The sequence below is a fragment of the Biomphalaria glabrata genome, chromosome 5, assembly GCF_947242115.1.
Source record: "Biomphalaria glabrata chromosome 5, xgBioGlab47.1, whole genome shotgun sequence".
Taxonomy (NCBI): Eukaryota; Metazoa; Mollusca; class Gastropoda; family Planorbidae; genus Biomphalaria; species Biomphalaria glabrata.
In genome coordinates, this window is record NC_074715.1 from 41,589,060 (window position 1) to 41,617,038 (window position 27,979).

Consider the following 27,979-nt stretch of genomic DNA (forward strand, 5'->3'; position numbering starts at 1 on the left):
ACAACATAGTTGTTAAAAAAATCACGTATATTCTACGATTTAAATGCTCATTAGTGACGTAGGCCTATCGTCCTATTCGATAGCCATAGACACACTACATATATGAAGATAAAGAAATTATTTTTGTTACACATCTAGTTGCTATATGTAAACAGCAGACAGTCCAAGAGGTCGATTCCTTTATGCTAAAACTGCGAAGTCAGCCCGAAGTAACTGTAGAACAGCATATTATAGAGACATTCGTATTATAGGCGCCTTTATAACTGGTCTGGCATCCAACACTATTAGCAGTGCGTAGCTAGTGTATTTGATGCCTAGTGCGGCATCTCCTCATGATGCCCCCTCTCGGATATAAAACAACGAAAATACGTTATTATACCTTAACAAAATATAATATAAATAAATATTACGAGCTTTCTTGGTCGCAAAACTATCAATACTTTTATCGAATTCTGTTTTCCACCAAATGCCTAGTTAGTGAAAAGCACCACTGATTGGTATTAATTCTTGATCAGCTTAAGTCTGAAAAACTTCGCTCTCATATAGCCACACTTGCCGCAATTGTCAGAAATATGTAAAAATCTCATAATGCTACCTGAAGAGAATCTTGGACATGATTCTTTTTCTCTCAAAACAGAATATGGCATCACGAATATTTAGACAATAATTAAAACTGAATCATCATTCTTGCTGATATCTTTTTATTTTTTTAAACTCAGGACTTCAAACAAGTCCTTGTTTGAAAAGTTCAAAGACTTCTGAAGAAATTACACCAAGCTGTTGACACCCCTTTCGCTCTAGGCGAAATTTGTTTTTGTCAATGTTGCTATGAGCACTGTCGAAATTGATTTCAATCTGAAGATTCAATTGTTGGGATAGCTACCACATTCATATTCACCTACCACATCGTGATATGATCATATTGGGTAATTATTTCTTGAACTATCACGTTGAAGGAAGAATAAATCTCAATCCCTAGCTCGTTCTTATGTGTTTATACAAAATCTTCACCTTTTTCGTTTGGCTTCTTTTGGCCAATACGTCTTTCATGTTCTGCTTTAACCCTCAGATCAGAGTACTTGCTTTCGCTAAAGGTAGGCTAATAACGGCTTCAGTTATCGGTGTTTTTAATGTTTTCCATTTAAGTGTGCAGTCAGCTTCAATCCACCGTTTATTTCAGTTAGCCTAATTCAGGACAAAAAATCCAAAATAGGCGAGAAAATTAAGACTGCATAGCAACTAACGATCCACCTACTTAAGAGATTTTGTCTTTGCAATTCTTCTTCAACTCGTTCTTGATGCCCACTGAGTGCCAGATTCTGCTTTGAGAGAAAATAAATAATATCCAATATTCTTTCATTATCAGATTTTTACCTTTAAGACCTTTTGATCCCTGCCGTCAACCATTTTAACCAGGGAAAACAAATTCCCCATCTGAGATAGCACTATGAGAGCCAGCCAGACTTATCAATCAATTAACTATTTCTCTCCTAACTGACGATACCAGCGTTGATTCCACCAGAATGTGGTAAATAATTACGGAGAGAAAGAGCTAACAGAGTGGCAAAATAAATAATTTTTTAAATCAAATACAGTAGTTCATGTTTGTTCATGTGCAGTTTTTGAGAAATTTTGAGATTATTGCAGTTTGATGACCCTCTTCACTTGATGCCCCGTGCGGCCCGCACCACCCGCACATGGCTAGCTACGCGCCACTGACTATTAGACAGCGGCTACTGGAAAAGACATCTCTCATTCTACAAAATGCCTATGGAGAGGCTAGAGTGTTAAAAAACGGTCACAAACATGCGCAGACTTACAGTTCAACGAATTCTTCTGGGGCAAAAAAAAAAATGCCAACTCGCTCACATCTAGAAACAATCATATATAGTGTTGATCAGGAATTGGATGCTATAAGTCGCTATGCTACTTTTGTAATAGAAGGAGCTAGGTGCAAGCTGTAATAAACACTGGCAGATGTGAAAGCTAGGCCTACATATCGGAAGCCATCGTCAAGATAATAAATGTCCAGTTCGCCCATTCTACTAATAGAACATTCATGACCACTACACATCTTATTAAAAGACACTAGGATATAGGGGCCTATATGATGCCCAGTCCAAGGGAGAACATTACGAGAAGATCGAACTTTCTATACTTGCTGGATTGTGCTCGGGTGTAGCCTAATACTTGGTGTAGACTTTATAAGTCTTCATCAGGAATTGACCATACCGTACGAGGGAAAAATGAATCTTTTACACATCTGTTGACTTAATGCAGCACGAGTCGAAACACCCAGCCTATTCAGTAAGCTTAGGCCTACTCCTGACTGCAAACCGGCGGATAAATTCAGAAAGCACTCAATAGGTGATAAAAATGAGTTAGATGTGAGAAAACTCCATCTCGGACAAAAACATTGAACCTTCAAAGTCTCTTTGGAAAGCCCAGGTAAGCCTACTTGTTACAACGAACGAAGGACATAAAAGAAGGATTATCAAATTGACCATTGATTACCGTATGTAGGCTATACTCAATGCCCAGAGTAGATGAATTGGTAGAACGGATATCCAACTATTCCGTTTTTAGTACTCAAAACCTAAAAGTGCCTACTATTAAATACCAATCAAGACAGAGGAAAGGCCGTTTACAACATTTGCGACTAGTGGCAAACTGTATCAGTTCTATCACATCCCATTCGGTGTCACCAATGCTTTCAGAGAACAATAAATATGCCTATAATTATCGAGGACGAAAAGTTAGCCTACTTTTGAATATGTAGACAATGTAACGGTATGTGGTCATGATAAAGTGTCGCACGATGAAAATCTGCAATGATTTCTAGAAAGTATATGGAATCACGTTTAATGAAGACAAACGTTCGATAGCCACTAACAAAGTTTGCATATTGGGATATGAAATTTCCAAGGCCTATTTAAATAAATAATAGAAAATAAACAACGATTAATAAGTCTATCGCTACGAAATATAATTTTTGATGTTATAATTAGGTCCGCTCTTTGTTTTAAGTTGTATCAAATAAACAATGATTAATTCCTAAGGATTAACTCAATTCCTAAGTATCTCTACAAAATATAATGTTAGATCTTTTAATTAGGTCCGTTCGTTCTTGGTCATAATCTAGCTGTAACTACCCAGACTAGTGCTGCCGACGCTTTGAATTGGCGCCATTGAGATTCTCCCAGCCGTACCTGTGTGTTAGAAGTAGCCATTGGTTCCATATTCAAACACTCAGTAGGAACTTAATACCTGCTGGGCTTCTTGTCATGTTTCATACGTTTATGTTTAAAGAAAAACCAGGGACGGAATTCTGGAGTAAGGAATCCCAGTCTTCACCAGGACTCGAACCCGGAACCCCCTGTTAAGAAGCCATGAGCTTTACCACTCAACTACAGCACCTCCGGAGAATAAATAATAGGCGCTAAAGGGATTACGCCTCTGCTACCCTTTGCGGAAAAAACAAAACTTTTCTTCCATGACTAGCCTAAAGACGAAAGCAAGAAACTGTTTGCAATCAGAACTATTCAGAACACGGTATGGTGGTGTTTTATAAGCACACTTTCTCCACAGATCCAGGAACTGGTAGCTAAGAACCAAGTGATTATGTACTTTACATGTGAACAAAGTTAGCTTATTATTGTTACTTTAGTCTTCTGTCCTGAAGTAGTGTCTCTAAGTTGAGTGATGTTACTAATGGTGTTACTCTAATTAAATGTGAGTATTCATTTGTCATGAACCTCACGGCTCCATTTTGAGTCTGTTCTAGTTTCTTTTTTCATTACTTGTGGAGTCCCAAACAAAGAATGCATATTCTAATTCTGGTCTACACTAGGTTTAAATAGGATAGTTTGTGCATAGAATTATACCCATGTTTTGTGTTGCATTATGGGTAAATCCTGCACTGATGGCGGTGAATTTTGCCTTAAAGTTGTCTAATAAAATGGAGTCTCTTTTCTTTTATCTAGTCACTTTGAAAAGTCATCAATTAGACTTATTAGTCGAGTTTCCCATGACCTAAAATTTCACATGGAGCAAGTGGTTTATGATGATGCTAAATATTATGTATTAGCCATATGAGTTCTTATGTCCTAAAAAAGGGTGTTATTTATGTTATTTCCATTTATATGACCAGAGAGTTTTATTGCCATCTTTAGAGATTACATTATTTACACATTATTTATGTATTCCCACTGATGCAGTCTGCTAAGTGTTTGGGTTAGGTGTTTAACTGTAAGATACTTTGAATTGGGCTCTTTAAGCATTACTCTCTGTACATTTGTTGAATAATTTTTCTTTCAGTTTACATAATTTTCTTACATTCAGCATTAAACCAGCATTTATTTGTTTGATTTAATGAATATTTTGCTGGTATAAAATGACCTTTACATCATCTGCCAAATAGACCACAAGGTCTGAAAGGGGAACTGTAAAACTGTCCATATTTAAAAGAGGACTTTTAATTGAATACAATTCCAAAGGTTATCGATTGATAGTTTGTCTTTTTTCTATTGGAAATAATTGTTGAAAGTTTAAACCAGTTTGGTGTAATTGAATTTGATAGCATTTATGTCTGAGTAGGATTTTTCTTTACATTTTTATTAATTACTGCTTTTATTAGAGTATTTATTTATCATGATCAGATAGTCCAGAGAAAATGTCATAATCTACCACTAGTCTTGGTCTGTTAGCTATCAGTCTAGAATTCCCATGCATAATTTTAAAAAAGCAAAATAAAATGTGACACTAATTGAATTTTTGTTTTCATATATTTAGTTAAACATGGTTTAACTACAAATGTGAAAACTTTATTTATCACAATGTCTCAGTAGAGGTTAGTTAAAAAACAACAAAACATTCAGAAAGTAACATATAGGAAACTCAATATTAATAGAATCTAAATATAAGTTTTATTGGATGATGATAAAGCAATAAGGACAACATTTTCTGGCGTTATACTTTCATCGATGTATTCTCTCAGAAAACACCGCAAGCCTTTGGATTTTAAAAAGTGTAGACGTCCAGTATCAATAAGTCTCTTACACTTACGTCCTATTTCCTCTCTTTGCCTAACACTCAACTGTTCCCTTAAAGGTTTGCTATGAAATGAAAAAAAAAAACAACAAACTGATTTAAAAAAATGTGTTTATGATATAGTTTTAATTTAGTTAAAATAAGATGTCAGCATTGAAAGTGCTTATTACAAGATTAGTATACTATCCTAATTATTAGCAGCCCCCGAAAGGGGAAAAGACATTATTAGTTTTGTGTGGTTTGTCTTTTCATCCGCCCGTCCCTTTTAGATCTCGTAAACTAAAAAAGATATTGAAACTCCGACATTATGATATTTTAGTCCATCCAAAGTTCTGATGCAATGGCTATTTTTTTTTTCTAAAAGCAAAAAATTTAATGTTTAAAATCAACTATTGAAGCACTTTTTTCATAAAAATACACCATTTTACAACTATTCAACTATTAATAGTAACAAACACAGGAGGTTATTTAGTAAGGGAGATGACTATTTACCATATTTTTAACACATTTATGCAAACGGTTTTAGATTTAAAAAAAAACAAAAAAAAAACTTTTTTTTACAAATGTAATGTTAAGTTCTTTCATACTAACAATTACATTTACAAAAAAATGTTTACTTTTTTTAAAGAGAAAAAAATCTATTTAATATGCATATGAGTGAACATAATTTAAAACAACAATTAATAAGTAGTTTTTCAAATTTATAAATTATTACACAAATCATGGTGGGACATCACATGCACAGTGTATTTTTTTTTTACGGAAATGTTTTTTCTTATTCTTGAGACTTTGAATCTTATTCTTGAGACTTTGAATAAGAGATTGACCCTTTGCAAAACAATTAGATAAATTAGATAATCATTAAATACAATAAGATCAATTAGATAATCATTATATGACATCAATTAGGCCAGGTTCACATTTCGATTTAGCTTCACCTTCACTTTCACCTATCCCTTGGTCTGCTGGACCATTGGGGCACCACACAGGATCTGTCAACCTTCTTTCTCCATTCTTCTCTGTCATTAGCCTTTGATAGAGTTAGACAGAATTTCATTCTGATATTCTTTCTGAAAATACTGAAACATGCCTTTTTAACTGCCTGGGTGGACCACTTCGGGGGCCGATTAGAGTTTGTGTTTCCACACAAACTGTCTTTGTAACCTTGTTTAAAATTGAAACTCTGGTATTAAAGGTACATTTTATACTATGTTTTGTTTGAAACAACATATCTTTTTTAAAAGCACAAAGCAAGCAAAGCAATAATAAGACCAAGAGATAAGAATTTATATGATAATAAAATACCTACTTATAATCACTATTGATTAAATCTTTTGTATTGTGATCTTCAGAAACATCTTTTGGGTCATCCATCATTATAGCATCACTATTGTTAACAGTTGTTTCTCTTATTGATTTAGCTAAAATAAAAAAATTACAATTTGGTAACTTGATAAAATAAAAATACAAATTATGAATTGTAATGTTAGAGAATTTCTGATTTGTACAGAACACAATTTATTCAGAAAGTAAGACTTAGGAAAATAAAAGCAATAAAAGAAAAAATGAAAAAGAAAACCACTGTCATGTAACTGGCTACATGTTTCTCATCGAAGGCCATAAAAAAAAAAAGGCTTTGTTCTTGATTTAATTGATTTTTTTATGACTAGCGATATAAAATGACTGTATTTTACAAGGTCAGCCAGTGTTATAAGTTGGATAGAAAAAGTATTGTTCCTAAAGTAGACAAATCAAAATAATGCTTAGAATTAACTTCAAGCACTTTCAATGAATCATATTTCAGTGATGACTTATTAAGTAAAAAATTTATTGAATTTATGGGTCAAATTTTTATTCAATAAGATTTCATACCTAAGCCTAATTCAACTTTGCACCCTCATTGAAGTTTAATAACATTCTACAAATACATGTTTATAAAAATTTGAAAACATCAAAAGTATCCGCCAGTCACCAGATACTCAATATTTAACCAAACAGTGACCCCCACCTCACACACCTTTGGGCTTAGCCATAGCCAAGTAAAGCTTGAACAATTCATATGTGAAATCTATCTGCAAATTGATTTCTTCCTGTACTTTAATAAACTGTGTAGAAAAATGCATCTGAGTATTTTCATTATCAACCTACTCATTCTCTGAAATGTAATTTTAATTTTAAATAACATTTTTACAAACAAGATGAATAGAAAAACATAGAATTTTTTTGTTATTACTGAATATTTACATGATTAATAAAAAAAAACCCCACAAAAACTAACCAGTAGTCTTAGCACAAGTAGCCCAGCTGCTTAGACGTGTCAGCAAGTCAAAGTTTTCTGGAGATATACCGATAGTTTGCATAAATTCTTGCCCTGAATAAGTGTCCCAGGTACATTGATGGTGGCAACAGAGAGCTATCATGATTCCTTGTAGTGGTCTGAAATGAAAAAAAAAAAACAATATAAAAGTTGTATGTTTTTGTAAGTCTATAGATATCAGAACTGTTTTTAATTTTCTCTATTATTTATTATTATTTAATTTTAATATAAATTGTACAGAACAAGAGCACCTCTTAGACTCGCAGAGTTTTGGAGCTTTAGCTGGTGGCTCATGGACTTCTTTGACAACATTGGTTGTCATCTCTGTTCTTGATGGACCCGTCAGTTCCTGCAACTCTTTACTTTCTGTACTAGTTGAAGACTCCCTATTTGAAGTTAAATCAAAAAGTGCATTTTCAAGATAAGATGATCCACCCAGAGTGTTTGCTTTTACTTGAGTGGCAGGCTGTGAGACCAAGGTGTGTGTTGCACATCTTAAGCCCATGTCTGTGGCTCCACCACATAGGTGTTTACCTACAACTATCACATTGTTTGCATCTTTCACCCCAGGCACACAACCTAGTTAATTGAGGATATAGAGAACAAGGTAATTAATTTAAGCTACTAATTTTAAACTATAGCAAACATCAAGAAAGGCATATATCAGATTTTAGATATTTAAAAAGTCTGTTATTCTTTTAATGGAAGAAATTTTTCTAAGTATAATTTATCATAGTGTAACAATAATGCACAATAGTTATGTTTTAATCCATCTTATTAAATCATTTATATATGTACCTAAATTTAAGTCTTCTATGTCAATCTTGATTCTTTGAAAACATGATTCATCCCCTCCTTGTTTGTGGAAAGAGTCCATCTGAAAAAAAAAAAAAAAAAAAAAAAAGCACTGGTGTCATTTTTTAAAACATGGTTCATAATAAACTTTTGTGAAAATGAATTTCAGACATTTTCAAGACAAAAAACTAACTTCCTGACTCGCGCTTACAAATTTAAGTGTCCATATTAGTTCTAGATACGGTAGATACTATTATAATTATAGATTTAGATCTATCAGTCATAATAGGCTAGGCATAGATCTATATAATTATTATAATAGATCTAATATATTACTAATATTGAATTTGATTAAAGTCTAGAGTAGACTCTCTAGTCTCTAGAACTTGAATCTAAATAATTCTAATTTGATAAAATAAACAATAGGCTAAATTAGATTTAGACATTATTATTAGTAATGATAAGTAATGATTAGTTTTGGATTTAGATCTAGATTAATCTAGAATCTAGAAAGTAGTCTAATTTCCAGATTCCCGACTCTGAATTGTAAATCTAGAACTAGAATCTAGATCTAGAACTAGTCTAAATAGGTTTTCTAGATCCAGAATTCAAGATGCATGTAGTCCTTATAATAACTACATCGATTCTAAGTAACTAACTCTAGACATACAATCTAGCCTAGGCTCTAACTAGTGACTGTTGTGGATTCATGTTTCTTTTTTTTTATAGAATAGGGCCTACTAGATCTAGAACTATATAATTAATAATTTATATGTAGGTCTAGTTCTAGGTTAGATCTAGTGAAAGTCAGTATTAAAATTAATTAAAGCTTCTTTAGCTGAGGATTGGTTCTGGATTAGATCTAGACTCTATATAGAATATAGAGTCTAGATCTTGGTTATAGAGAGTCTGATTGACCAATCGACTGAAACAACCCATTGTTTTATTTTCGAAAATGAAATTATCTGGCATTTTGTCGACAAAGCTGTGATTGCGTGTGCTTTCACCCCTGACATATATAGATTTAATAATCGATGCCTCTATGTCCAACTAGAGCTAGACAATCTAGATCTACCTGTCTAGCATTTTACAGGTTATGGCGATGGAATAAAAAAAAAATGTCCATATCGGATATTTTTTTCAAATTCCAGACTTTTCCCACACATTCAAAAAAATCACCTATAAAAGTAGCAATTTTTCATGCTTTTACAGGTCTGAAATCTTATTTTTGGAATTTCAAACTTTTTCCAGACTGCATATGAACCCTGTAAAAATATAGTTATGTCTACAAAATCTGTTTATTTAGTTATTTATATTTCAAAGTGTATTGGCTCACAGATGTAAGTTAATATGCTAACCTGGCTCACAGATGTGAGTTTAATATGCTAACCTTGTATCGGACACTGCTTCTTTCCACTAATATGAATGAGTTATGTTGACATGTTTTAGTTGCTTTTTGTATCCAATGAGACAGTTTTCCTAAAAATAGCCAAAAAAAAATTACAACCCTCAATAATACAAAATGGGTAGTAGAAAATTCCAATTTAAAATTCCATATAGAATTACTTTTAAATAATCAATAAAAAAATATTTACCTTTTCCTGCACCTAGTTCCACAAAACAGTTTCCGTCAGTCAGTAATGAAAGTCTGTCAAGCTGACCTACCAGAGAAGCCTGTTCAAATAAAATAATTCCAATCACATTTCAAGTTTGTGGCATCTCTTTACTTATTACATTAAACTAATAATTCTTTAAATTTTTCCCATCACATAGTTAACTGCTTTGCTATTAGATTGAAAATTTTATTGGGAAATCTATTATCATTGGGCATATTTACCAGCCCTAATATCAGAATTCAAGTTTATTGTTACATTTAATGAGACAAAATGTGATGAAGACTAAGAAAATGCAGAAATAATAATTTGAACACAATGTAAAATTCAAACAGAATAGTAGTTTCTACAAATACAGTGATTTCAAAGTAAAAAAAAAAGAACTGCAAATGTTTAAATCAGAGCCACTGTTAACTGACTGCTAAGCTATAACATTTTCTCTTATAATAACTTTGTTACATGTCCCCTAACCTGACTAAACAGTTTTGTTAAGTTCTCATGTTTTGTGCATCCTTGACATGTATGCTTACAAATATTTTAATGAACCAGAATTAAATTGTAATATTTAGCTTTACTGGAAAGACCCATCTATTTCATCATTAGCATAATGTTAAGAGATTATGGCTCCATGCAAGTCTGTGCATGTGATATTATATTTTATAATGTCCTTTGGAATAAAACAACTTTATAAATCAGATGACACAAATTTGGAAGCAATTTAATGGTATAGTAATATGTATATGAGTTAAGTAAAATTCTGCTTCAAGGAATTCTCTCTCAAAAGTAATTTGGGTATAAGTTATCTCAAACCATATATTAAATTATAGTTTAAAGAATTCTAGACAATAAAATCTACAGGAAAGATTTCAATTGTTTACCATTTCCACAACATAATAATCAATAAAAATTACTTTCCACAATACATCAAGTACCAATAAGAGTTGGGAGAACTTAGGAATGTTTCTGATATTCAAGCACATTTATTAATTCATTAACTTTAAGTACTTATATATATATATTTATAAGAAAAGATTGAAACAATTGGTAACATATAATAACTTCTTTATTAAAATCATGCACACCTGCTGTAAAAGCTCTTTTTTAAGTGCTGCCTGAGGACCAAAAGCACTGGTGAGATCTTCATTCTGGGAATCACAAATTTCAGTGCGAACACAATCATGCTCATAAACAACCTTGGCAACATCTTCAACATAAGCTGAAAAACAAACATCATTGACAAACTGTAAAACAAATCCAAATAAGAGGAATGTACTATTGGCAACACTTTCCATGAACTTCAATATATATTTTACCTCTTTATTAGGAAAACAAATACTTACTACCATACAAAATATTAACTCTTTCTATCATTTCAGCAAGTTGGGATGAAGTCAAATCTTTCACACATATCTGATAAAACAAGTCTTCATGTTAAAATTTAACCTTTTTATGCAACAACATAAAGACATCTAGTATGCACTTTATATATTTATTTATGCTACAAACTTACCTTTTGACATTCAACTTTAGATGGCTGATGACCACGATTGATTCCTTTGGCATAATAAGCCTACAAAGTTTTAAAAAAAAAGATAAGAAGAGCAAGGCTACAACACTGGATTCAGAAGTGTTAATAGAATGTCAGTAAGGCTACAGCACTAGATTCAGAAGTGTTTATAGGGTGTCAATAAGACTACAACACTGGATTCAGAAGTGTTTATAGGATGTCAGTAAGGCTACAACACTGGATTCAGAAACGTTTATAGGATGTCAGTAAGGCTACAACACTGGATTCAGAAGTGTTTATAGGATGTCAATAAGACTACAACACTGGATTCAGAAGTGTTTATAGGATGTCAGTAAGGCTACAGCACTGGATTCAGAAGTGTTTATAGGGTGTCAATAAGACTACAACACTGGATTCAGAAGTGTTTATAGGATGTCAGTAAGGCTACAACACTGGGTTCAGAAGTGTTTATAGGGTGTCAGTAAGGCTACAACACTGGGTTCAGAAGTGTTTATAGGGTGTCAGTAAGGCTACAACAATGGGTTCAGAAGTGTTTATAGTGTGTCAATAAGACTACAGCACTGGGTTCAGAAGTGTTTATAGTGTGTGACTGTGTCAATAAGGCTACACCACTGGATTCAGAAGTGTTTATATAAACAGGATATCAGCAAGGATAAGAAGATTAGCACTTTGTGAGGATAAATGATTAGTGGGGGATTTTTAAGTCAGCGGTCAGTCAAGAGTTGTTGGACTGTGGTTGATGATAGTAATTAGATAACTGTTGCAGTTTGAGAAACACTGCAGTAGGGTATATTTTTGTCATACTTTACAGCACAGTAGTTGTACTTACAGATTGTTCAAAGGCTTTTCTTATTTTTGTAACATTACACTTTTTTATATGCTTTTCTAATTCATCTTCATAACAATTGCTGGAAGTAGAAAAAAAAAAGTCAAAATTATATTCTATGTAAAAAAAATCTTTTAATAAGATAAATAGATCTATATAATTAATAATAATAATAAAAACTACAACAAGTTAAAAAAAAATTTGTTTTTTTCCTCTCTATATTTTATTCTCAAATCTGATTTGAAGATGTTCCTCTGATATTCCAGCCAAATATATATATTTTTTTGTCTTTGTGCTGACCCCACAACACCCTAATAATTCATAGACTTTTGGTTACTTATCTTGCCTCAAAAACCTTCATACACTAAAAGGGAATAGTAACTTTAGCTACATTAGCTATAGAGGGTGCTGCAGGATCTGTCCAAAAATGTTCAAGGATGCCATATTCCCTTACTATTTTCTGGAATGATCCTTGATGTCAAGACATCATAACAAAAATTTAAATTGTGAACTGAATGCAACATTTGAGCTATCAAAGTGTATAGTGCAACTCAGTAGTTTGCAAAGGAAAATAATATTTTTTTTTAGTGTATTACTATGGCAAGCGTCTACTGTGTGATGATCTGCAACTCTACAATTTGAGTGAACTTTTTCAACAAAGATATCTCAGCAAAGTTGTAGACTTTTTAGAAGATAACTGACAATAACTCCATCATATGTCAAGATGTCGCCAAGTGGGCAACTCCTGTCTGTTAGGTAAGAACCAAAAACTCATTTTTTCCTTACTCAGATTGTATCAGCGCTACTGGTTGACTAAGAAATGTGCAAAAGATCAAGACTATGTGTAATCAATAAACTTCTCTGTATGTTGTGTTTGTTCTCTTTGGTGGCATGTTGTTGTTTTATTATTGAAAAGGGAGCTATTGTAATTACAACAAATTTCCAGTAAAGATCAATAAAGCAGTCTTAGTGTTGGATAATGCGGTGCTCAATATAGCAATCTCTTGATTGTATACAGGCTGGAGAGACACAGGTTATGTTAACTTCAAATTATATCAACAAACCCAACACGGAGTGCAACAATAATGAGTTGATAAGGTGTTAAAATTTACCGTATTTAATTCATCAAAGACAAAAAGGGATACATCCACTATTGTCGGTGTCACAACACTGATAAAAGTTAACCAAAATAAACAAATCCCAAATTTATGTTACAAATCTAATATTAACTCCCCTTATTATTAGAAAAAAAAAAAAAAAAACTCTTTTTTTTCCCAACTGATTTGCAAAAATATAGAGAGAGGAAAAGAAGTTTAAATATTGGGAATAATTTTTAAAAGCTAGCTAAATAAAGTTCCCTTGGCGAAGACTATTCTGTCTTAATTAAACTACTATAGCACAGTACAGGACAGGCCAATTGTTATGGAATGTGTGTGTGTGTGTCATATGGTGATGGTGGCATTGTTGTTACTTGGTCTTAGTAAGGACAGACGACTCCAGAACATATGACTGAAAAGTTGCGTTAATGTAGTTAGTGAGTTAGATTTTGGTAAAGAATATTATTACTAAAGTCTACTACAAGAATCATTTAATCTCATTTCAACTTGAATTTGTTTGTGTTATTTAGTTGTTCACAAAAGGAAGTTATTCAAGTTATTTGAAATTTTATTAGTTAAGATACATTACGCCTACAATGGTCTAGTTGTCTACCAGCAACACCAATGCTGCATCAGCTCAAACTTATTTAGTGTGCCTCTTCTGTGATACTGAGAAAGAAACTAACTCTATTATACCTCCCCCCTTCCTAGCCATTCACCCTGAAACTTGTATTAAACACTTTGATGAATTAAACAAAATGCTGTACTTCTACACAGTCATCATTCAGTTTGAAAACGAGTACATCAAAACACAATTGACTTCTGTTAGTTCAGCAAGTTGGGATGAAGTCAAATCTTTGACATAATATCTGATACTACCAGTATCAAAAATAATATTTTTAGCCAAACTTACTGAGTTGGGTTAAGAGGGCACGGAATTCTTTTTCGATCACCACTAGCCTATAGGATGTAAAAAAAATAATTGTGATATAAAAGTATGGTAATAAAAGGTACCGGGTAATTAAAGCAAAACCTCACATTGTAACTAATTTCACATGGATTTGCAAGATGAGAGAAAATTAACTTTAAAATGAGTCATTCATACAAATATCATTAAGTACTGTTTCTGTATGTGGAACAGGGAGTAACTTAACTAGTACTGGTGAGTGCAGCATTATTATCAGCAAGTAATACCTGTATTTGTTTCACTATTTTTACAAATTTTTATAAGGTTAAACTTTTTATTTCTCTTTTTTTTTTATTTTATTAATTTTCCGGATGTGAAAGAGGTTGTTCTTTGATTAGGTTGTAAATTGACTAACCCACCCGCCCTTTAAAAAGACATCATTTTGTTAGTGATTGCTCTCTTGTAGTTTACTTCCCGAGAGCCGAAATGAAATATATGATTTCTTAGTATATATATAAATTATATATATATATATATATATATATATATATATTTTTTTAAAATGAAATTCGAATTGACAAAAGGAGTTTAGTTTTGTGATTTTTTCAATAGATATGGATTAAATGCATAATTAAAAGGTTCTACCTTTAGTATCGGTACATCATTTTTTATGAATTTTTTTCAGATATTTCCGTAGGCATTTTAAACTTTAAAAAAAAATTTTTCTTGAATAGTTTATTTTACTTATTACACCTTTATAGTCAATTAATTTTCCTGTAAAACAAAATCAAATATGTGAGTCTATATATTAAAATATCAAAGGTTAGTTTTAGTAGCTCAACCCTCATTCCACAATAGGCACTGAAAGATTTTAAAAAGACTTTCAGAAACCACATTAATCCTTGACCCTTCCTTTAAATATATCCTTTCATGCCTTTGCTTGGACTTATTTACATAAGTCATAAGTGATCAACTTGAAAATTTGCTTAAATAAAAAATATCAACTAGAATAGAATGCATATTTGTTTTACATTTTGCCTTAATTTGTTAACATGCCTTCTGAAATTGATAATTGGTTAGATATAATCTAGTCACTACGGCATGTGAGCCAACTCCGGCACCCTACAAGTTTTAATTTGGCCGCCACATGTTTTGTATTAAAAATTGAAAATAACAAATTTCATTCACATAAGAATTCAAGTTTTCAATATCTGATTCACACAAAGTTGTTGTTCCATTGGTAGAGTTACATGAGTAGCCTAAGCCTAAACTATGTTGTTCTAGTCACATGACACCTATGAATGTTAACAGTGGGCCACAGATGATGTTTACATTATCTGCCCGATAGATTGGAAAGTATGAGTGAGGTACTTCACTTTTTGTATTCAAACATGTTCTACTATAATGGCTGAATAAAAAATGTATATTTTATATATTATATAGATCTAGAATATATATTGAATTAACTGTCTTAAGTCTTAAACTACTTAAATTTAAAGACTTAAGACTTAAGTCTTAACTTTAACTTAGTCTTACTCTTTCTTAAGTCAGACTCATGAGACTGTCACTATCATTCAATGTCTATAGTCTATAGTTATACTATAACTGTTATGTTATAGTCTATGAGACTTAACTTTTAACTACTAAAAATAAACTAGTCAGTCTAGAATACTTATAATAATACTCTGTAGAGTCTGTTCTGTAGATCTAGACTAGTCTAGAATATAATAAATAGATTTAAATCTATATAATAGTATATAACTATATAGAATCTAGATTATTCTAGATCTAGGATCTAGTCTAGTACTAATTCTAGTTCCAGTCCAGTCTAACTAAGTTTTAGTTATAAGAAAATTTCACTCACGCCCATCATGCAGGCATGCTCTGGACAATAGAGCTGACCATGTTTAGGTTTAAATCTACAAAATCGTCTCTTTTTTATTAAATAAAACGTACAACTTTCATCAGATCTAGGTTGAGTAGTAACATCCATATCAATATTTTGTCGGGAGTCAGTGAGAGCAACTTAAATCGAAAGCGGAAACGTGTTGAGAAAGATAGACCGATGCGAATTAACTGCTTGTGCTTAACAAAAATCTGATTTAATTTACTTTATATTAAGATCTAATTTATTTTACTTAGTTAGAAAACAAATATTATTATTTTATCTTTTTGAACTGTAGCTGCAACTATTATCTTGCTAAATATGAAATAGGTCTATATATTTTATCCTAATAATATTTTCTGCTGAATCATAAACTCATGGCGGCTATCTATTAAACAGGGAGTCATCGGATTAAAGAAACGTATAGAGAGTCTATATTCTATAAACAATAGAAGTCCATATCTAATTGTTGGCAATCCTTTAAGAGCTTGACTTGACTGACTTAATTAATTCAAAAAATGATCATTACTCTTAAAACGTTGCAACAACAGACCTTCAAAATGGAGGTTTCACCAGAAATTTCGGTAAGACTAAGACTAGAGTAAGAATAATTGTTGTTGAATTTGCTGTTTTAAGTGTTTTTTACAGTTGTCTGAGTTGAAGTTCAAACAAATCAAAATTGACAAACTTTGTTTTGCTGGTCAGTTTCATTCTTGGTTAGATTTTGTAGATCTAGATCTATATTAGATCTATAACTATTATTAGTATAAATATAACTAATATAACTAGATCTAGCACTGAACATTGATAACATTGATTATCATTCATAACATTCACATTGGCTATGGCTATGGGCGCTACACCTGTTACTCAGTGACCGACTCAGAGGACTCAGTACTGTTAGTCTAGATCTAGTTAGTGTTGATTTGTTCCCATTTTTTATAAATTATATGAATAATATATTATTGTGTTATTATTACAAGATGATTATGCCATTAATTTATGATTAATCATTATGGCTAGAACATCTCATTTTTTTTTGAGCTTTCAATAATCAGGGCCACGTTTTGATGATCGCTGCTTAAGCCTAAGACGCCCTAAGTCTTAGGCTAAGACGGCCTAAGACTAAGATACTTTTTAGCCGTGAATTATAAATGTTACTTAATGAAGTGAAACAGCCTGCTCTCTTTCTTCTGCTCTTTCTCTCTGTCTCTTCTTTTCCCTCTCTCTTTCTCTGGAACCCCAAATTTGTTTTCATTTTCATCCTGCATGTCATATTACTCTGACATCTAGTCTTTTGACTTTCAATTGATGTAAAAAGACCCACTTTAAAATATCACCACATGCTATTGGTGTTGCGGCTCAAATCTACGAACATGTTTTTCATTCTAAATAATGAGCGGATATCCCCCAAACAAAAAGTGGATAGCTGTGTATACAATTTACATACTAAGTACTTTCGTTGGTTCTTGCAAATAGAATAATTTTTTTGTGTGTAAATCTTAATAAACATTTAATACAAAGAAGTTTTTTGTTTAGTCATTCAATCCAAATAACAATTTTTAAAAAATAACTGTTATAAAAAAAAACGATTAATAATTCCATTTTCCTTTTTTAGTACATAGATCTAGTATCTAATATCTCTAGATGTTTTTTAGTCCTCATTTTATATCAATTGATTTCTTTTCCTTTATCACTCTTTCTATGCACCATATTTCCCTTCTCTGTTTGTGACTGACGTCATGGTAATGCCGTTGGTCATATATCTCCTTCTTTCCCCTTTCTCTTTAGTCTACATTTAGTGCACACATTATCTGTGGCCCCTCATCATACTCGGTTCATGCAGAGGGGTAGGCTGAAGGTTTTGATTCCATGTTGGGAGAGTGAATAGCATTCCTTTTACTCTGCCTAATTAAAAATTTTCCAATTTATGTCACTAGACCATACAAGGCTATTGGTTAGAGAAGATTCTTCCAATGGTTACTCTTAGTAACAAAACACTACAAGGCTATTGGTTAGACCAGTTGCCAGGCAATCAATATTTCTTGATCACACACACACGTCCGGCTCTAGAGGGAATTATTTTTACGTTACAGCAGTTGATTTTTTATTTATATCGCTTAACCATTCTTTGCAGTCTCTGTACTGACATATTTGTGCAGCCATTTTGTGTTATCATTGTTTTGACAACTGACATTTTTTTTTGCCACATTAATGTTCATTTCGTTGTGTCTTTATTCTGAGAAGAGCGCTTAGTTATTTTTTAGTTACTGAATATCCTAATGTTGTTTAAGTACATAGATTTATTACCTTTTGAAAAATGTTACAAGTGATGTTCTTTTTTTTTTTTAAATTTTTAGGATGAATAAGTATGATTTGCCTATTGGATAAGTTTGATTTATAAATTGTTTACAATATTTGTCTTAGAAATATTCAAATTATTCATAGGTCAAGGAGTTGAAGGAAAAAATTGAAGCTGAAAAGGGTAAAGAATATCCCGCTGGTGGTCAAAAACTAATTTACGCTGGTATGTTTTTTGTCACTATGAGCAGTTTATAGTAGTATATCACTTAATGTAAATAGAAATTTTGTCACTTTTTATACTAATTTTTGTTTTTAAAGGGAAAATTCTTGATGATGCAAAAACAGTTGAGGAATACAAAATCGAGGAAAAAAATTTTGTTGTCATAATGGTGACAAAGGTAAGTAATTTGCCCCCCAAAAAATTCGAGAATTGCAAGGTTACCACCTAATGTAAAATAGTTGGGAATTTATAATTAATGTTCTTTGCTGGGAAAAATTGAATTAAATGCAACTTGGGCACTGCATAATAGTTGGAAAATCTTAATGAAACTTTGTATTATAGTGATATTGTTATTTTTGCTCAGACTTGAATGTATTTCATTACAGAGCCAGATTTTCTAGTCTTTCTATTACTGAATGAAAAGTTCTTTAGAATAAAGTAGTTTTTCTTTCAAACTCTAGTTGTAAAGACTAGATATAGATACTAGATCTAATTTACCCTGTAATTTGCATTGTCTTTCTGTGAATAACATTTCTTACCAAAAGATTCTTGGTTTAAAAAAAAATCATTTGTTTAAATGTCAAATGTGCATTTAGATGTGTTACAAAATTTCATGTCTTTTTGTAATGGTTTGTCATTGTTAGCCAAAAGCACCATTAGCACCAGCAAAAGCACCAGAAGTACCAGCAACAACAGAGTCAACCACTCCAGCACCACCAGTTGCAGCAGCTGCAGCCTCTACCCCTGCCCCAGCTGCACAGCAAGAGTTATCTAGAGGAGACTTAAGTGCTGCTAGTCCTGTGACACCAAGGTAATGTTTCAAAAATTCATAATTTAATGTTATATTTTAGTGCATCAAATGCAAGGTATTCAGGAGCAGAATTAAGAAGTAATTTTCATTTCTCAAATTTTTTTTTAATGTATGAAGCTTTGCTGGAACCTTTATTAAAATATTACTTTGTTACGCAAAATTTTAAATAAAATATTCAATGAAATCAGCGTAGCTAGAAATGGGAACCTCGACTGTTCATTTATATATTTATGAATACCTATGGTCAAGATAGGGTTGCATAAAAAAGAAAAGTTACAAATGCTGACCAAAGATATTGGTTGTTGTTTGTTTGCTTTATGTTTCGGCTTACATCCTAGCCCAAACCTCTGCAGGATGGCCACATTAATGTGTCAGGGTTTGAAACCTGTACCATTGAGTCCAGAATGCCTACCACTGGACCAGGCACCCTGTCACGATCTTTGATCATCGATTAGAAAAAAATTCTTAAGATTTTTCATGTAATTTCATAAAATAAATGTAATTTGAACAATAAATGTTCTCCTTTCTGAACAGTTCAGCACCAGTTTCTGAAACTGCTCCATCTGCTCCTACTGCCGCAGTTTCTGAAGCCAGAGGAAACACCCTTCAGTTTGCTGAAAGCAATCTAGTCACAGGCCAAGCATATGAGAACATGGTGCAACAGTTGATGATGATGGGTTTTGAGAGAGAGAATGTTGTTAGGGCTCTGAGAGCAAGCTTTAACAACCCAGACAGGGCTGTTGAGTACCTTTTAGGGGTGAGCTGAGAATTTTCTTTTTAAATGTACTTCATACAACTATTTCCTTAGTTTATTTTATTGTGTTATATAATGTTGATTTTGCTTTTTATGTCATTGTCAAAAATAAAAACTATAGCATTACCATATAAAGTACACCAGAAAAATAGTATGCACATTATTTTCTATTAAGAACATTTTTTCAATCTATACTTGTACTTTAATATTTCATAGTTATTTTGAAGCTTTCTTTAAGTCCTGGTCAAACTGTATTGTTATCATTGCAGTTTGTATTGTAATGTTGTTATTTAGACTCGTAGGTATATCAGACTTTTTATTTGAGTCAGTCCCCTTACGCTAAATGATTTGACTATTTGTTTCTAATTTAAGTCATTAACTTTTACATACATATATTAACCCTTTTATGTATTAATATTTAGCTTATAGCATGATTAAAATTTTTTCTTTTTAAATAAACTTAGGGTATCCCTGAACCACATGGAGGAGAAGAAGGAATTGGGGGTCATCAACCTTCTCGTCCAACAGACGCTAGTGAGTCGAATGTTTCTATGGCATCCAATCCTTCATCTGATACAACAGGCTCATCTCAGTCAGGTAAAATTTTTCCTTAAAACAATTACACATGCTCAGTGAAATAATAAACAGAAATACTCTCTCATAGTGAGTGATTTTTTATTTACTTCCTTAAATTTGATGAGTATTAAAAAACAACAAACTGGTACTCAAGTTATGAATGATAAATTGAAATTTAATTTCCTTGAGCTTAATTTATATGTATAAAACTAACTCTGACATTGATTCTAGCAGCCTCCACTCTTTTGCAAACCACTTTCATGTTTCATTATGTAAATTGGAATTAATGTTTTTATATATTATCATACTTTGTTTCAGATGACCCCTTGGCATTTTTACGAACTCAGCCTCAGTTTCAAAGAATGAGACAAGCAATTCAAGAAAATCCTCAGCTATTACCTGCACTTCTACAACAGATTGGCCAAAATAACCCTCCACTTCTGCAGGTTCAAAATTTTATTATTTTTTAACTCTTATAGTCTTTAAGTTTTTTGTTTTTTTTCGGAGCCATTAATTTTAACCTATTTAATCAGCAGTCCGGGTTTTATACTTACGTATGCTCATTGTGCCTGAGAATGTCTTTATGTTAAAGGGTTCCTATATTCTTATCCTTTTACTTGGTGTGGCTGGGGCTTTTAAAAAATTTAATATATATTACAAAACTGAAATTTAAGATTAATATTTACTTTTTAAAAATGTTTTAAAATCAACACCATCTACAAATGGGGTTGACTTAAAATGTATTTATAAAATTTGCTATAAAAATATTGTGTACTAAAAAAAAAAAAATATTTGACCTAATTTAACACTACTTCATTAGGAAAAGAATGTTGTTGTTTTTTTAGAATGATGTAATATGTGTCATTTAATTTAATCCAGCATATTCACTTTTGACAGATTATAAGCCAAAATCAAGAACGCTTTGTGCAGATGTTGAATGAGCCAGAAGATGGTTCTGATCAAGAAAGTGGACAGGGTGCAGGAGGAACAAACCCTCCTCCTGGGTCTGGATTTATCAATGTTACCCCAGAAGAAAAACAAGCTATTGATAGAGTGAGTACTTTTTTTTAAAAAATTTCTTACGATTAGGTCAGATTTCTCCTTGTTATGATAAAAAGGCAATGTTTCTACAAAAGCCATGTGTCTCAACTAGGGTTGCACTGGAGTTTAGCTGTGGCTGAAAATCAGGTCATTTTTCACTATCATGCCATATTAGGTTCTCTCTCTATCTCTCTCCCCCCCCCCCCCCTCCTTCCCAATTGTCTAGTCCATCTCATTGAGTTTATAAACAGGTGACCACATTAAGACAAACATGTTGACACACTCTAGATGTTACAAGGAAACGAGTTTGCTTACTTGGAGATAAATATCAATTAGGGGGCTGGAATTAAAAAAATAATATGAATAAAGGTATGTTATTTAGAAGTTTTTCAGAATGTTCAGTAACATGGTTTATTTACAAGTCATGTAGGTATCCGGTTCTGAGCGGATATCATATTTTACCATCTGGCTCTGGCCGATTATAAAACAGTACTACCCAAGTCTGGACTCCCATTGTGCATGTTTCTTTATTCTCTGTGTAGGTGTACTGTAGACAACTCTTCCTCAATAGGCTCCAGTATTGAGATATTTTATTAGAGCACACTTTAGTGCTTTATTAGTTAATTTGATTTTGAATATAATTATAATTTGAATATAATTAATTAGTAAACCAGTTGAAATGGCCTTAATATTTTGTTACATAAACTATAAACAAAACTATCACTAATGAAAATATGCACATTTAAATTAGACCAATAGAAAACTATTAATGTATTCAACGCTGAAAGATGTACCTTTTTGGGGAGGGGAAATTTGTCTCAAAATTTCATTAAATATCTCATTATTTTCAATTTTTTTTTTCAGTTAAAGGCGTTAGGTTTCTCAGAACCTATGTGCATTCAAGCATATTTTGCATGTGATAAGAATGAGGATTTAGCTGCTAACTTTTTATTGTCTCAAAATTTTGACGACGATGACCCCTTGAGTTGATTTGCTTGATAGAGGCATTAAAAAGAGAAGACCTGCAGATTTAATAATTAACTAGGCATTTATCTTGTCAATGTCTTGATTTGTTTTTCTAAAATCATGTGTTACAAATAATAAGCATTGAAAAAAATATCAAAAATGTGTTTTCTTTTTTTTTTTTTTTTTTTCCTTAAAATCTATATACAGAAGTTTAAGATTGAATTCAAAGTCATATAGAGATATACTTAGTTAACTTATTCTTTTAACCTTCCATACAAATAATAAGGTTTGTTGCTCGTAAGATGTATGATTCTCTGCTAAAATCTTTCAGTAGTATATGAAATTGTGTTATTTATTAATAAATCTGCACGGGCTTTCTTTTTTTTTTTTTTTTTTTTTTTTTTTAAAGTAAGTGTTTTCTAACAGTAAATATCTGCTATATTGAATTCATTTTTTTTTTTATTTTACCTACTGGTATGGCAATTTGAGAAACTTTTTCGTTAGTCCCTTGGAAGAGGATTAAACACCTGGCCTTTATTCTATACCAAGCTGTCTGATTCATGTATTGTGTTCTTGCTATCTTACATGAGTGTGTGTGTGTGTGTCTATTGCTGTCATGGCCTTGCAGTCATCATTTTTTTATTAATTTTGTTTTAGATGATTGCCTAGTGATGTGTGGGTTGTGAATGTGTGGTCTACATCTCAGTGATATAACTTTGGTATGTGAATGATAGTTGACTTGTTTCAATTGTGGAAGTAAACACCAGTTTTATTTTTTCCCAATTCTCTTTTTATCGAGATTATTGTACCATTGTTTTAATTTTCAAGTGAATATATGATGACGGTCCACTAAAGGATACTGAAGTTGGAAAATCTCTTTTATTTTTGTTTGAAATTATAATATTATGCAATTATTTACTAACCAAATTTTTTTAATCTAATAGTTCTGAAAAAAAAAAATTGCTTTGAGGCTTAGCCTAGTGTCAGATGTTTAGCTAATTGACCACATTTTACTTAGCATATGTAAAATGTTTACCTAAATAAGCACATTTTATTATTTCTAAAGTGAAGTAGATTTCATTGTTATGGTGGAAAATTTTTGGAAATTGTTATCTTAAAACAACCATTTTATGTCTGGAAATTACTTTGACAAGTATCTACATTTTTCTGCTATTTGTAAGATCAAGGGTTTGGGTGGTACTCTTTTTTTTTTAATCATTGTAAATATACAAGTAATTCAATATCATTTTTCCACAACTTCAGTGTCATTTCATGGGTCTTCATTAGATATCACTTTATCAGCCTTGATAAAAGATTTAATATCCTAATGTTTGTTTGTTCCCTAATAGTAATGTCATAAAGTAGCTGGTTTCATTTATTACCTATAATTCACAATGTATACAAGTATTAGCCATCATACATCTTATTATTCTTAGAATGTTTTTATTATAAATCAACTATTGAAACAAATTCAAGTAGCCCAGTAGAATTGGAATAACCTGCCGTGTTCCTGTCTGCCTCCTTTTTAAAAAAAAATATTGACCGCTCTACAATTGAACAGATAGCATGTTTCCTCTGTACATTTAATTCTAAAGAAAGAAATAAGTGTTTGGAGATTGCATTGAGTTTTGAGAGGTTTCTTCCTGTTGGTCATTTTGCATATATTTTGTTTAGTTGTTAATTTTTTTCCTTGCTTTAATTGCCATAATACAAGAGTTGAAAGGAAAAAAAAGAACACCAAAAAAAATACCCAACTAGTCCTAAATTCTTGTGCTTTATTGTGGTATTAATATGTGATTTGTTTTGTTGCAACTCTGGCTCAGTTACTTAATTGAATATATATATATAAAAGAAATGCCTAAATTTATGGATCACAACAATTAAGCAAAGTATAAACAGGAAATAATTGTTTTAAAAATACACATTTTATTACACATCCTACTTGTATCATATAAAAAAAATGTTTGGGTAAACAAAGGGAAAAAAATCATTATTAAGGGCTTACGCCTTGACTAAATAGATAGTAATGAAATGGACTATACATTGATAACTTGAATGTGACTAAAAAGAAGTGTTAATATAATTATATCAACATAGGTATTTTATTTCTAAATTATATAACAATATCAGGAAAACAATTATGAAGAAAGAAAATTGATTAAAACATACTTAAAGCTTTATTAAAGCAAGAAACATTGATGATTTAGTTCTGACTACATGACATGGGTGAAGAGATGTATTCTGGAAGGGAGCTACTTGATAGGAGTGAAAAGATGTATGCTGGAGGCAAACTAACTCATTGTATGGCCATAACAACATTTCTTTGTGACAGGACATCAAGTTCTCAGGTCACAGCTGTGCAAAGCTATGCTATTGCATACTCACATGCAAACAGTTAGACAAAATTTTCTCCTTAGACAATCAGCAACAATGAATTTATACCAGGAAATCACTGACACATACTTAAAAAACATATTCATGTATATTACATCTGAAAGGATAATTATCTTTGTGGTAAACATTGGTCACATATGAAATAATTCAATTCTAGATGATGCCATTGTTATTAAGTTTAATAGTGCTGTTAAGAATATTTTTAAGCTAGATACTCTTGTAAAATAAACTTAGCATCCATTAACAATTATCTTTTTCCAAATAGCCTTAGAAAATGATTATTTCATGTTGGCAATTTACTCAAGGAATGTAGCAAGATCGGTTCATTTACACTTGACATGTATGACTTAATAGGCAAGATTAGGAAATTGATAATCCAAAGAAAAATTAAATATATATTTTTTTGCTTCAAATGAATTCACAACCATATATTAAATCACAGAGGAAAGGATAAGGATGACAGCCTGATGTCAAAAGTCACATTTATGAAGGTATCTTAAAAAAAAAAAAAGAGCCATAAGTTTTTTTTTTTGTGACTGGTGATACCGGTACCAAAGTTTCACAGAAATTAGATTTTCTCATATACAAAACAAGTATACTTTTTTCTTTTACATTTAAAAACAAAACAAAAAAAATTCTTGGCATTATATAAATAGAGAAGAATAAAAAGTTAAAAACAAAAACAGTATAAATATTTTCATATAAAATGAAATGTATTATTAGGGTATTTACAAGGGCAGTTAGACTTTCTAAAAAAATTTTTTGTGAAAAAAAAAAAAGAATTCATAATAAGAAATCACAGTTCAATCCAATCAATTTAAAAAGATACTGATACAAGGGATCAGATAAAGGTGCACACATTTCATGACTTTTTATTGTAATGTTCACAATGTTTAATAATAATAATAACTCAACTCTTGTGTCTAGTACAATTTTTGTATGTTATTTCTCCCACACCCTTTCTAGGATCAAGTAAAAACTTTACACAATTATTAGTTGAACTTATCAAAAAATAATGAATCAATGAGAAAAAAATTAATTGGTAATTAATTATTTTTTTTGGTATTGAAAAAGGAAATAAATGCTAATTATTGAGAGATGTTGCTGTCTATGTGGAGTTATTTTTTACACATTTTTTCTACCAATTCCATTTCGAATCAAGTTGAAATTTTGCACAATTATTCGTAGTTGATGACAATACATGAATCAATAAAAAAAAATTAAAACTAATTAGTTAATCAATTTTTTTCAATTTTTTTTTTCAGTTAATACAAATCACAGAAGAAAACTTGTACACATTAAAAACAATTGTTCTAATTTTACTTAACTACCCGGTATAATCTAAATTTCTTCAACCTATAAATGGAATGTTTTTCCTTAAAATATATTTGTATCATGTATTTAAAAAATAACCAAACAACATATGACACATCTCATTCAATGTAATAAAAATATGACTACAAAACCAAATTTTTATCCAGAAATTGTCTTGGTCTCATACAATCTTTGAAAGCAACATTTCAAATGGTTAACAAAACAAAAGACAGCAGTGGACATTCACATCACTGGTTATCTTTCGGAAAGTACACTGATATATAAAAAAAATACATTAGTCAATCTTACACTTGCCATTTCATCAAAATAGTTCTCTTACGAATGTTTGCAGTCCGTAATGATTAGAATGAATGTCTTATACATGGTTATAGGATAAATAATTGAATATTGCCTTCTGGAATAGACATGTTTACTCAACAATGCCATATTATCAGCTGATCATGAGAGGCAGTACAGCTGTCTAACAGTAATACCAGCTTATTATCTCTATTAACGAAAAAAAGCACACTTATGCAACATGGAATGAAGTACTACTGGCACTGGAGCTAGTTTCAAATCAAGGATGACCTCAAAACACACAGCAGCCAACATTGAATATAATTTTGTTTTATACATAACATGATAATGAGACCAAAACATACAAACATTTCCATACAAATTGGATCATGGGATGAAATATCATTCATAATACAAGCAGTCTGAGTAAAATGTTTGATCAATTACTTTAACTTTACATATGATGTTTTAAAAAATAAAGCAAAACAAAATTTTTCCTTTGTTGATTAGCAAGCTAAATGGATGAAATTCTAATTTCAATTTGAAGCTTGATAATATTCAAATAATTATTTAAACTCTAGCTGCCTGACCTATAATTTTTCTTAGAAATTTTTCGAATCAGCCTATGTGAAATACTTTTTAAAAATCATTATTCAAAGCATAATAACTAAGCATACCACAACTGATACAGTTGTTTTTCACCATCTGACAAGCACATTCTTCTTACTATTTCACAGTACAGCATTATCAATTTAACAAACAGCTCTTTTCTCTCTATATATATTTATTTATGTATAAATCCATGCCTTTTAATATATTCTGAAGCTGTAAACTAGGAATTTTTTTTCTCAAATATTTGTTAAAAAAAAACTTAAGACAAAATAAACCTGCTTTATTTCTTTAGAGATATTTTCATATCAATAAGTATACACCAGTCATAATTTAAATCCAATTATTTGTATATACAGGAATAGTTCTATGCTGCAGTCTAAGATGTACATTGATTAGTTTTTATTTACTATGAATACTAATAGTGATAGAGATCTCAACAATAGGATATACAATAATGATTGTAAAAAAATTAGATAAAAATCTAGTCAGTAGCCAGTGTCATTGCCTGCTGGATGTCATGTCGCCAGCATCTGATTTGATGGTATCATTTCTGGAACTGTCCATCTGCTGGCCCTGATGTGATGTCTGGTGGGGTGAGTCTCCTGTTTCTACTGAAATGATTGTATCTGCTGTGGGTGACTTTGAGGTGCCAGTACCTAAGAACAAAAAGGGA

At 31.4% G+C, this 27,979-nt stretch overlaps 3 protein-coding genes across 6 annotated transcripts in view; 1 reads left to right on the forward strand and 2 right to left on the reverse strand.

The window, feature by feature from the left end:
• Nucleotides 1-4,902: 4,902 nt before the first annotated feature.
• LOC106063576 (tRNA:m(4)X modification enzyme TRM13 homolog) lies at nt 4,903-16,185 on the reverse strand. Of its 4 annotated transcripts, XR_008777876.1 has the most exons (14): nt 15,997-16,185; nt 14,139-14,185; nt 12,132-12,210; nt 11,285-11,344; nt 11,115-11,184; nt 10,857-10,990; nt 9,757-9,835; nt 9,552-9,640; nt 8,165-8,243; nt 7,618-7,945; nt 7,328-7,485; nt 7,067-7,204; nt 6,359-6,470; nt 5,098-5,114 (listed from the first exon to the last, which is right to left on the reverse strand). XR_008777876.1 is itself a non-coding variant. In XM_056028905.1 (13 exons), exons 1-13 carry the CDS (start codon nt 16,123-16,125, stop codon nt 4,913-4,915), a joined length of 1,566 nt encoding a protein of 521 aa, XP_055884880.1. In that variant the 5' UTR covers nt 16,126-16,184; the 3' UTR covers nt 4,903-4,912. The 4 variants fall into 4 exon arrangements, 3 of the variants coding, with proteins under 3 accessions (XP_055884880.1, XP_055884883.1, XP_055884881.1); XM_056028905.1 differs by lacking the exon at nt 7,067-7,204 and having other exon boundaries at nt 4,903-5,114; nt 15,997-16,184; XM_056028908.1 differs by lacking the exon at nt 7,067-7,204 and having other exon boundaries at nt 4,903-5,114; nt 16,089-16,183.
• Nucleotides 16,186-16,372: 187 nt separating this feature from the next.
• On the forward strand, nt 16,373-24,438 carry LOC106063577 (UV excision repair protein RAD23 homolog B-like). The gene is made up of 9 exons (XM_013221982.2): nt 16,373-16,601; nt 18,466-18,544; nt 18,640-18,719; nt 19,186-19,352; nt 19,887-20,109; nt 20,571-20,703; nt 21,001-21,128; nt 21,580-21,735; nt 22,588-24,438. Exons 1-9 carry the CDS (start codon nt 16,536-16,538, stop codon nt 22,711-22,713), a joined length of 1,158 nt encoding a protein of 385 aa, XP_013077436.2. The 5' UTR covers nt 16,373-16,535; the 3' UTR covers nt 22,714-24,438.
• LOC106063574 (rho GTPase-activating protein 100F-like) overlaps nt 23,920-27,979 on the reverse strand; it is a 126,483-nt gene continuing 122,423 nt past the window's right edge. Inside the window, exon 7 of the mRNA XM_056028904.1 lies at nt 23,920-27,962. Within this exon, the coding sequence (XP_055884879.1) occupies nt 27,805-27,962 (158 nt within the window). The 3' untranslated portion in view covers nt 23,920-27,804. The remainder of the gene's footprint in view (nt 27,963-27,979) is intronic.